Genomic DNA, 12,270 nt, shown 5'->3' with positions numbered 1-12,270 from the left:
ACTTTCGCCAGACACGTACTCTCCGTCCACGACTTGACGACTGGTGGAACGGCGCACGGGCAAGAGCGGTCTCTCTCTATGAGGTTTGTTTATAGTTTTGACTTGGTTACGTGTAACCCTGTTACGAGTAGGAAATTCGAATCGAAGACGAGAGAAAAATTGACTAATTCGACCAGCATAGCCATGAGTTCATGATTCTCAGCTTACCACTAGATTTACGGAACTAGTCAATTTGGCTCATATTGAATTTTATAAGCATTATTTGATAAACGTTTGGGTCGAGTTTTGTTAACGCAGTTATGCAAATATGTATCCTAATTGTCTGCTCTTAAATCTCTAATTTCTAAGATCTAAATGAACGGATAACAATTTTTCTAAGATAAATACAAACTGTACAGTAAATGTCAGTAAATCTAGCGATAATCATCGAGTCGTGGACAGACAGTACGTATTTACTACTGAGTTCACTTGATGGCTAGGCTGAACAATTCGGCTGACCGATCAGTTTTCAACGTTTCTCACCCAATAGTCTGTTGGTCTCCTCTTCTAATTCCTTATATTTCGATCACTAGTTTACTACTCGTCAATACGATTACACGCAACTAATCAAAACTGTAAACTATGATGACACCTTTTGTCTATGCTGTTTTGCTAGACATCGAGTCATCTTCCGGCTGCACGTGCATGTGCCCATAGCACTCAAAGGGTTAACGCGGTAACCACCCTGCCTTCTCCGATCTTGACACACAACAGTAGCATCATCGAGACCGTCGTTGCTAATTCTGTAAACGGAAAACCAGGTTGACGTACTGCCATGCCAGTGCAATTGCGTTACATCTCACTTTGTCGCGTTTCGTTTCGCTCGTTAAGCTATTTTCTTTCGCGGTCGGCAAGATTATGGAAGGCAGAAGCGTTCGACCGGTCGGATCGCCTGGTTCTTCGCTCGTTCGCCACGACGCGACCTTCTACGTGCCGGAGGGACACGTGTTACGCGAGGGGAGTTCGGCTATCATCGATGCGCGATCGTGAGTCATGCCTTCGATCGAGAATAGCTGCCGAGTTTACGATCGATCTCGACTGTTTATGGCTATCGAAAGCTGGACGAATATTTTTCGCAGTGGTCGAATGAAATACTGATTCGTACGCGGTAATCAACTCTCCTTGCACTCGAGAGGTGGCTCTCGATCACCAGTCGATTCGATACAGCGAAATTATAAAGTCTTGCGTATGGCATCAACTCGTTGACCACGAGAACTTCAACCATTCTATACATATGCAACTTATTCTGTTTACAGTAATTATAAACGGAATTAAAAGTAGTTATTAATGATTTGATATCATAGTGCTTACGTTAGGCTGTTTACTTAGATTGCTGTACATTTTTATTCGATATCAGTTTTCTTCTCATAATTGTTTTCAAACAACGTGTCGGTAAGCGAAATACTGAAATAGTTTTGTTTCTTAATTTACATTATACTTCATCGGAGTGTATTGGATATTTTCAGCGAAAGACTTTCGAGCGCGAAGGGTTGACCCTTCGAAGTCAGTCGGAGCAATCTCTCGCGTTACGATATCGTGAAAGTATCGCTCGTAGATCGAGTCTCGGCGTCCCCCCGACAAAAACGGTCCCGAGTGATCGTTCGAGTCACCCGCCAAACGAGTCAATCCTTTCCCCGCCATTGGGACGCGAGCGCACCTACTTATATACGTAACGACAATCTCGTCAACGGTGCGCGATCGAATCGGTAACTCGGTTTCGAGTATTCGTGCGCTCGAACACGAAGATTCTCTTTCGGAAAACGATCTATTCCGGTAACTCCGGAGCGTGTCTAGAGAATTAAAGTTTGATACACGCCGACAGTTCGTTCAGAATTCTTTTCCCATTTATTATTCTCGATGAACGAAGATAGAGCGAGATCGAACCGAGATTCGAGCACGTGTATCGTAAACAACCGAAGAAGAAGTCAAATACCAGATTGTAAAATCTTATTATAGTTTACACTCTTCGACGTATTCGCGCAAGAACGATTTAGTGCCAATCCATGAACTAAATTAACCCTTAACTGCTGAGCGCATGAATGGGTTTTTCGATCTTTTCAATCTCACACGCGTTTCTTGGCATAATTCAATTTGGCGAAGCTGAAGAATTACAATTACAATTGAAACTGCAACTTACAATTGCAACTTACTAAATCGTATGAATTAATATAATCCGCCGATCTTCAGCTGAGCAAAAATATATTCCGTCCACGCGAAACGTTTCGGCTTGGAGTATTCAGCACTGAAGGGGTTGTTATTCGATGGAGTCGGAAGCGGATCGAGAGCTGCCCAATACCGCGTACTGGGGCTAAAGGGGTTGAACCGGTAAATAGCAAGTTTTGGCGGGAAACGGTGCCCGCATGAGGGTAGGAAACGTGGTTTCGAGAATAGACCGTGCACGTGGCGAGGAAACGAGGTCGTAAGAGGGATCGGAGGAACGCGGTGCGGCCGTGGCACAAGGGATAACACGGGATAACACGAGAATGGCGCGACGCGGCGCGGCGTGGCGTCTCTTCCGGTGGATCAACCGGAGCCGGTTTAACTCGCCGTTTTACAGTTTTTTTCCCCGGCTAAGCTCGGAGATATTTATTATCGTGCACTCGCGACTCACAGCCAGCAGCGACACTGGCCTAGGTCAACTCGCGCCGCAGCTGCATCTGTTCTCTGCGCTTCGCTTGGAGCGTAATCGGCAGCGTTTAGGGACGCGTTCTCCCCGCGGAGCAATTAATTTCTAGCGGGTACCGGCCGACAGAGAAAGAGAGGAGAGTCACTGGCTCGAGCGGCGTCCTTCGGAGCCAATAAAACCGGGCGCGATTCACCTTGGCTGCTGCTCTTTCCGCGGATTTTCATAGCTAAAATGGAAAGCTGCGGACGATTCGTTTCTGAATTAACGAGAAACCGATACGCGGTTATTCTCTGTTTTAGTATTTAACTCTTTGCGGTCGAGATCGTTTCAAACTCGCAACATTTGCTTTCTTGAAAAGTTGAATTGTGCGTCGAAGTCTGAAATATTAAAAGAAAAAAGAAAAACCACGTAGCCCCTCATTAATTGAATCATTCATTTTATTCAGTTTTCGATTTTAGATGTCGCAGCTCGAAGTCTCCATTACGGCATTCGACTGCAAAGGATTAAAGCTTTGGTACGAGATTCAGCGTTTCCGGAAATCGTAAGGGCAAACGCGGCAACTGTTTGCGAGACATGTTTAAGGAAATGTTTCAAGAAACGTCCTTAAGAAATCTTTTGAACGATTAAGGTCTCTCGATTTCGTTGGTTGACGGTCCCGCGGCGCGTTTCTCGACGCTTTGACGCCCGTTTCGTAGTTTTTTCGGGAATGCCGCGACGCTCCCGGGGATTCTATTCTCGATCGAGTTTTAATCCGTTCCGAATGGCGCCGAGCGTGTACGAGCGATCGACTCGAGGAGCCGCGGCGCGCTTACGGGCCGTGTCTGGTGGTTGCGCAATACGGACACGACGCCGCGCCGTGGCGAGAGAGCACGGTGATTTTTAAATATTTCGCCCCTTCCACTCGGACACGGCCGCGTGCACCTAACTCGAGCTCGAGGAGAAAGTTCATCGCTCGGGGGAAAAATCGGCCGATCATCGTCCGCTACCGAGTCGGGGCGCCCGGGAACGAGCTCTCGAGCACCGATTGCGGGAGAATTCCGTCACGAGAAACCTCGGATCGACGAGAGATCGGCGATCTTCCAGAATTACCGCATCTCGAGAAATAAATCAACTGTTGTCCACAGACGAGGTTTCCTCGCATGTCCACAGTTCTGAAGGGTCAAGAAGACTCGGTCACTCGTGATGAACATTAACGCCACGAAGATTGCGAATGAAACAGAATACGACGAATTGATATAGCAATAAGAAGACGCTCCATATTCACCGGTTATCGTTATATCTCACTTCGTCGTATTCTGTCATCTGCAATCTCCGAACAATCCGGGGAAACGTGGTCGCCGATCTCGATGATCAGCCGAGGAAACACGGCCGAACGAAAACGATTCCGACGATCCGCTCGCGGCTCGGGCCCCGGTGCGCCGTGGAACGCTCGAATACGTTTCAATTAATTCCCGGCGCATGTTGTCGTAACTGAAAACAATGCTTGGCCGGCCAGGAAACCGATCGATAAACGTTGCTCGCGACCCTCTCCCATGCTAATCACAGTCGCACGCGTCGCACCGCAACAAAACGCGCCACCCGAATCCGAGGGTGGCTCGCGCTCGAAATTCCTCGTCCCGGCGTCGAGATTTTCAGCGCGGGAAATCGCGCCTCTGTCTTCACCTGGGAGCAGGAAACGCGAAAATCCCGCGACACGGAATGGCAAGAATGCGTGGCTCTTCGCGCGGTTCGGACGGTAGCGAGGTGAAAGCGAAGTAGACGCCTCGACTGACCCGGGAGTCGAGTGGAATCGGTAAACGAATAAACGGCAGGGGTTGTTGTCGAGCGCGCGGGCCGAACAAGTGAAACTCTGCGAGTGATCGGGACGGGGTAGCCAGGCGATTCACGATAATCTAACTTGATCGATGCTGTGATTCCAGGTTTAGCGTGAGAAACGACCGAGCGAGAGTTCGAGCCTCCAGGTAGCCCAGGAAGGTAGCTGCAAAGAGGACACGAAGGGGCAGGGTAGGGCAAGCGAAAAGCAAGCGAGCAGCCAGCGGGCAGGTAGGCGCAGGATGTGAATGTCGTGGCCGTGACACGACCGACCCAGACCCAGACCCGGAGGCGCTCACGCGTTGTCCACCGGGTGCGTATAACCTGGCCAGGTACGTGGCGGGTGGGTACGCCGTCGCCGCCGCCGGCGCCGCCCTCGCCCTCGTCGGCAGACGGCCGACGGAGACGAGATGGACGAACCGGAGTCCGCGGAGACGTGGTCGGCCTGGTTCCTGGACGCGATCCGGAAGATCCGCAGCCAGAAACAGAGGCCGAGCGTCGAACGGATATGCCACGCGATCCGACAGCACCACAACTTCCACGAGGAGGAGATCGCGGAGCACCTGGAGGTCGCCGTGAAGCGCGGCGACGTCCTCAAGATCTTCAACAAGGGCCAATCCTCGTATAAGGACCCCGGCGGGCTGCAGTCCAAGCCGCTCAAGGTTGGGAAAGGCTCCGACCTCAGCAAGGTGCTCGGCAAGGCCGTCCGCGAGCTGGGCGAGAGAGAAGGCTCGACCCTCAAGACCATCGAGAAGTACATCCGGCAAAGCCACACGGTCGAGGAAGAGGCCGAGGGTGACCTCAGGACCGCACTACGGTTGTCCGCGAAGAGGGCTGTCGATCGGGGCCTCGTCATTCAGGATGGCAGACTCTTCCGGCAACCGGATAGGCCGCCTTATCTCAAAAAGCTCGGGGACAATGCTCATGCACCGCCGCCGGAGCCACCGGTCCCCAAGGTGAGTTCTCTTACCTTTCTCTCTTTCATCTTTGTTTCGACCATTCGCTGTTGGAAACGAGAATCTGGTGGGCTTTTAACGATGAAGCTGTTAGACGCGTCGGGAATTGTGGGAAAAGTAACGGATGATTCCTTGAGAAGTTACCAAAGAAATCGATTCAACGTTATTAGAGTTGCTGATCGATTGCTCGAAGGTTGTCGTTTTGAACGGTTTGCCTTGAGGGTAGACAACATCTAGAGATGTCCTAATATAGGTAAATGTTACGGATTTTGTTATTATTAACTATCAAGTGAAATCCGATTCTTACTGGGCGTGTAACTGTGACCTTCCACTTCATACTTATGTATTTTCTAAGCCAAAATGTTACAAAATGGCGCAGTTATTCGAAGCTAGCGAATACACTTTGACTTGAAAAAGATATAAATATAAAGCAGGTCACAGTTACATTCAGAAAAAATCAGAAAAAATCAGAAGGTTTCATTTGATAGTTATTAACAAAAAAATTCCTAAAGTTCACCTATACTTGGTACCTCTCTTGGTGTCCCCCCTTACACTCAGTCAATTCACGGTGCACCCATTGTTTCGTGGAACGCGACGTTCCTCAGGAACCCAACCAGCGTGTTACACGGGGTTGCCTTTAGTCCGCCTTGCTTGGCAGCGCGCAGGTGATTCCAATAGAGAATTCGGTTGGCACTCGCGGTTAATTCCCGTGTCTGTTACGCTTCATTCCGCGAACAGCCTTTCTCCCATTCTTCTGGCCAGTTAATGTCGCGGTGCCGCTTGGAAACCGGAGAGAGCCAATGCATTCGTGTCCTCCGGGGAATGCAAATCGAACGGACGGTCGTCGCGTTGAAAATTTTCAGCGCAGCGCGCCGCTTGCGTGGCCGCGGTCCCGCGCAGCTGTTCGATAAACGTAAAAATGGCCGATCGCATCCGGCGCTGAGGAAGACGGACGTTCGCGAGTTTCGGAACCACCTGTACCCGCCGTGGCGGCCCGGAGGGCAACTGTTGCGCGAATATCGCGAGAATTTTCGCGGCCTTGAACTCGTCGGAGCACGTCCCGGCTGGAACCGAGTGGTTCACGGGCCAAACCGATTAACTCCGCCCTCCGAATATTTTCGAAAATGTCCGAAAATTTCTATTGCAATCATTCTCACCTTACCTTTTTAGACGTAGTACCGATGGGTTGTTGAGATTCTTCCGATTAAAGCGAGTCAAGTAAGATTAAAATTACTACAATTGAAATTCTCTCTCGATGCTCGTCGAACTGTCTATCCCGATTTCACCCATTACATCGATTCTCTGCCTTTGTCAAGCTGTGCTCGAGTCAATTTAAAGAGCGGAAGTCTACCCTGCGAGAATTGTAACGCCGAGTCCCGGGATTTTAAAATTTAACCTTGCACAACTGTAATTCCGGGTGAAATTACTCGATTGGATTTCAATTGTAAAGTGTCTAGATTTTCGATTGTTCTTGGCAGTGTACCGAGCTTTGCATTGAGGCCTGTAGTTCATTTTAAAAAGTGGGCCATTCCTCCACCACTTGCGTCACGGTTTCATCAAATTTTTCCATTGCTCGTTTCGCAGTGTTAGTCAGTTCAACGAATGAATGACCGAACGCTCGTGCAAACGCGTATCCGGAGCTGCTATTCGAGTTCATTCGTCTTCGAGATCGCGGTTAACGCGATCGTCTTCGCGCGGAATATCAATTAACTCGTTCAGCACTGGTCGTTCTTCGTTCATCCTTCCGTTCAATGAACGTACGATGAACATTCTTCTTGCCTCTTTTTAAACGTCCGTATCGATCTTTACTACTTCAACAGCCGGCACCGTTTCAATCGTATCCGGTTGACGTTCGGCGCCATGGGCCTCTAGGATTCGCTCGAATTCGTTGGATCGCGTTAACGGTTTCATCGAAATCGTTTGGCTCTAGTTTTACCAACTTCGTCTACGATTCATTGTCGCCGTTAACGTTGCCGTTTCGCGACAACGTTCACCGAATGATCGACGAGAGCATCGCGTCGAAACATCATAATATTTATATACCCCTTACGCGCGGCCGATGCATGTGGGTCACGCGCGGATTTAACACTAGAACTAGCAGATGGGTCGAATCGGTGTAGTAATACGCGAGCTAGTGTATAAATGAATCGAGGCCTAGATAAACGCACTCTTCTAAATTGCACAAGAAAATGCGGAGCGTGTAACTCGACTGGTGGCCAATTGTAGCTTTAACCCTTTCCGGTCGGAGCACCCCGAAGGTAGGCTAATCGATTAGTCGTAGCGCTTAGTCGGTAATAAATTAACATATTCACGCTTTATATTTATTTATCTATATTTATGTAATGGTAAATGTGCCTTGCTTAACCCTTTGCGATCGGTGCCGCCACAGTAGCGATATTTAACGTTTGTTTTCAAAATATTAAAAAATTGAGAAGTATTGTAAGTACATATTAGTCTCTACAGTATATATATTCTACAAAATATATTGACTTAAAAAACAATTGTATTTTTTAATATCCATGTATTTATTATAAATCGCCTAAAGAAAATCAACGTTAAAAATATATATTTGCTTCGACTAGTTGGTTCTGTCACCAGAAAAATGTGCCGATCGTAAAAGGTTAAATTAAATTCCGACCGAATCGTTATCGGTGAAAGCCTTATCTATGGATAATTCAAACGCTATAGAGTAGTTCCGGTAGAGATGGCCCGGAATATAAAGTTTTTCCGCTAGATATCAATGTTTACGATGCAACAGTTATTTCAAAACAAGTGGGCCATCTCTACCAGACTTACCCTATCGGCAGCGGTGATCGATGCCCGCGCGATCCACGAGACGACGAACGCATCCTCGCGGAACTGATCCGCGAAGGGGCAGATGGGGGATCTCCCCGACGATTCTCGGTTTCCATCGACTCCACAGGTTCAGCCGGGGTCAGACGTTGCGGGACAAAAAGTTGCCGAGTTCCCGGTCGGCTCGCAGCGATCCATTAATCTCGCCGGACCGATCTTTCTCCTCTCGAGGAGCCTCGGGGTCCCGTTCACGCGAGAGAAATCGCGCGTTCTGTCCTCTCTTCTTCTAGCTTTGTTCTTCCCGTGTATTCGTTCGTTTCGTTCTCATTATGCGCGCGACAACGAAGGGTTAACTTGAGAATCGGTCTATCCCGAGTAATCGCCTGGAATAAACGCGCATGGGAATCGGTTCGAATCAGAGCTGTGACTTATGAAACAACCGAGTGTCCCATAAAGCTTTACTAGAGCCAGTATTACTCGACCCACCGGATTTCACTTTCAAATAATTAACCCTTGTATTGTGATTTCTCTCGCAACTATCCTCGACAAAATTGTTTTATTGTTCATAAACTATCAGAAAGAAATTCCATGTTCATTCTATGCCTACACTTACTCCTCTAAGCAGAAATCATTAAAAAAAAACCTTCATTTAAAGTTTTGCGATAGATAATAGAGAAATATTTCATTCGTACCCGAACAAATAAACATTCGTATTCGTTAAATTCTGAACTTCTCCTCACGAGCGTGACATGAGATTGTAGTGCAAGGGGTGGTTTTATTTTTATTATTCTAAACCAATAATGAATTCCCTGAACATCAGGGTAACACAAGAGGAGTACTCGATTAAGACGTACTCAGTTGTAACAGCTTACGAAACACTCGGATCCTCTGATAAAAGTACTGACTCTCTTTCCAATACAAGTATATTATTTGGAAGGTGCGACAATCGGTGCCTGTACACCCTCCTAATTCGTTTCCTCCATTCGCAGGGACTGATTCGACTCTGGAACCGCGTCGACATCGAATTCCGCGGTCGCGTGGGAAGCGGCCGCGCGCCGGGAAAATGCTGGGAACGGAAAAACGTGACGCAGAAACGATAAAAGGCCGATCGCGGCGTTATTATCGACTAGTCGGGTAAACGCGGAGGAATGTTTGTCGGCAGAGAATTTAGTCGGTCGAAAAGGCGACGCGTGGCCGGATCGAAAGCGTCGGCGAGCAAAAGAATCGACTCTGAGTGGCGTGGTGTGGCTGGCGTGGCGTTTCCAGGGCATGAGTCACACGAGTTCGTGCTCGCGCTCCCGTTCGCGTTCGTAACGGCGCAATGGAGGAGATAGAACGTATGGGTAATCGGCGTAATGCAAACAGGCCGCGGAAAAATAACGGACCGTTCGGTGGCTGTTCGCGGCTCGTTCACGAGGTACGCAGTTGCCCCTGTTTCCGCGAAGCTGCTGGCTAATTAACGGCCGTATGCCCTGCATTTTGAACCAAACGCGCGCGAGCAGTTCGCTAGGAAATGTGGCGACCATTTCGACGATAGAACTCCATTTCTCTGTTACTCCAAAACCGTACGCAGTCATTTAGTCTCAACTGCTCTACTATTCCGTCTCATGAACGGTGGTGACGCGTCCAACGTCTCCAATCGCTACCGGATCATCCGGGAATATTATTTTCCCTACTGGCAAGGGAAGTTATTAATCCAGGAAATCTAAAAAATTATGAAACTTTGTGCGTAAGCAGAGCAAGTCAAGCCTAGTATATTGCAAGTCTTTCTCGCGCCGAATTTCACTTCGAAGGGGTGGAACCACCCTTTCAAAGAAATGCGACTTCCTTCCTCGTGTACTTTCTCGAGAACGATAAGAGATAGCGAAACAGTCTCAACGAACAAATACATCGTTCCCGCGTCTATAAAATCGCAAAACAAAATTTCTCAAAAAGTTCAAATTCGTCAAAACTTCGAATTTCAATGTTGATTTCGAAAAATTTCGTTTATCCTGTAGAACCCACGTTCCCGAGCCAAGTTTCTCTTCGATGATTCCAAGACTAGAAAGTCTAGCAGTTCCAGCGTCAAATATCTTCCGCTTTTCAAACAGTACATCGAAACGCGCGAAACCCTGGCCCCTTGAATCCTCGCGCGAACTTTGAAAGTCCCAAATAACCGAACCGCAAGAAACGACGCTTTCCCCGGCAAGTACGATGAATGCCATACGGAAGAATGCCTTAGAAAAACCTTATTCGTCTACCAAAAATTCCGCGTTTGGAAAGGCCTCGCACATTCGGAGGCGGGCGTATGACATAACGTTGCGTATTAGCTGGCAAAGATGGTCGCGCGGATCAACGAGGAAAATATTACGCGGTCGTTACGGTCCTCTTTCTTCTGGCGAGCGAGCAAGCGAGCGAGTCACGCCGCGTGCCCACGCCTCCGAGCACGGCCGCGGAACGGCCGGCCCGGCCAGAACTCGTCCGTCCGTCCGTCCGTCGAAGGGTGCCACGGCATGGTGGTGGGGCTGGAAGGGCCAGCTGTAACTGCGGGGAGAGGCTCGGGACGATGCGCTATCTCGGCCAACTTCCGGCGACTCGTTTGTATATCGCTTCTCTTATTGATCCTCCGCGCGCACGGAATCACTCCGACTTGTCGGTCCGTCTTCGTCCCTCTTTACGTCTCTCTCCCACCGTGTTTGCCCCCCTCCGCTGGTACCCTTCTCCTCCGCGGCTCCCCGCGTTCCCGACGACCGCGTTTTATGCGTGTCAGACCGCGAACAGGGAGAAAGAGAGGGAAACAGGCAGAGACCGCGCGCGGAAAGTTATAGAACGTTCGCGCCGACGCGATTCCGCTAATTCTCTCCTCTCACCGGTAGTTCGGAACCCGGCCGTGTCGCGCCGCTACCGGCGGTTTCCCGCCAGCGCGCGTTTCCCGCGTTTTTTCGACGACCCTTTCCCTAGCCGCGTGCTCGCCGCGCTCTCGATCGATCGGCCGTCGCCACTTGTCCCCCGCCGGACGACCCTTCGCTTTTCGAGCGGCAACTTTGCCCTCGCCGGCGCTTCTCGTATCGACCGGCTAAAAGCGGTCGGACCGGAAGTCGGCCCTCACCGGTTGACTCGATCGAGACGCGTATCGTCGAAATATTCCTTATATAGCTTGCACTGGCGACCTTAGCTGTGCCACCATCGAAAACAAAGTTCTTTATAGTTCCGTCTCACTCCGCATTCGGCGTCGTTTCCGTCCTCCACTGCCGCGCCAATAACGACTGTGCACTTTCAGCTTGATAGCAAATTAATTTTGAAAATGAGATGTGATATAAGCTGATGAGACACGCATTCTTTAGCCTTAGTATCAAATGATTTCCCAATAGTGTGTAGGTTCGTCATAGGACATCCATTATTCGCGGTCCACGCGTTCCTCTTGTTCTCCACGAGGGAAAACGGCGATGGGGACCGGAAGTGGTCCGGCGTTATCGAAAGATTTCGATCGACGGAACGGAACGAGACCCGACGAGCCGCGGGGGGAGATAAACGAGATTGAAAGCGCACGATGAGTCAGTGATCACGGGCTCTGACATTAACGTGGCCGGGATTCGAAAGAGAAGGCGAGCGGGCAAGCGAGGCGCATCGGGAGAAACGTCGTCGAGCGTAAGGACGCGGTTCACCGGATCGCCCAATCGCGTAACAGTTACTCGACGATTGGCCGTACCTCGTCGTCGAGCAACAGGTCGTTGGTCCGAGAAGCGGAGCCTGATCGCGCGTGTTCCGTTCGAGGAATTTCCTCTCCCATGCTCCGGCCTCGGCTCGGCTCGGCTCAGCTTCGGCTTCGGCTTCGGATCCCGACGAAAATGTCGCCGCCGCGCGACGACCGGCTCCGAAAGCCGCTCGCTTCTCTCCCTCGTGCGATCCACGGATCGCGGTATCTCGGCCCGATCGCGATTAAGCGAACCACCTGCAACAGGTCTCTCTCTCCCGGCCGATAATCGAATAACCGGGCTGCCGCGGTGGCGCGTATCGGTTCCGCGCGGCGATAAGATTTTCGCGGCAGCTCTTCGACTAGTTCAA

General features: G+C 49.8%; 1 protein-coding gene across 6 annotated transcripts in view; it reads left to right on the top strand.

Moving 5' to 3' along the window:
- The window catches only part of enok (histone acetyltransferase enoki mushroom), a 31,023-nt gene that overhangs the window by 4,884 nt on the left and 13,869 nt on the right, over positions 1-12,270 (top strand). For 3 of the 6 annotated variants that reach the window (XM_031977078.2, XM_076373536.1, XM_031977081.2), the window contains exon 2: positions 4,585-5,433. In XM_031977078.2, coding sequence (XP_031832938.2) covers positions 4,888-5,433 — 546 coding nt within the window. In that variant the 5' untranslated portion in view covers positions 4,585-4,887. Of the gene's footprint in view, positions 1-2,899; positions 3,180-4,584; positions 5,434-9,321; positions 9,644-10,628; positions 10,803-12,270 lie in introns of those variants that run through there. The other 3 variants (XM_076373535.1, XM_031977082.2, XM_031977083.2) reach the window with 3 other exon arrangements.

The sequence above is a fragment of the Nomia melanderi genome, chromosome 14, assembly GCF_051020985.1.
Source record: "Nomia melanderi isolate GNS246 chromosome 14, iyNomMela1, whole genome shotgun sequence".
NCBI classification, from domain to species: Eukaryota; Metazoa; Arthropoda; class Insecta; order Hymenoptera; family Halictidae; genus Nomia; species Nomia melanderi.
This window is presented reverse-complemented; position numbering and strand designations above follow the sequence as displayed.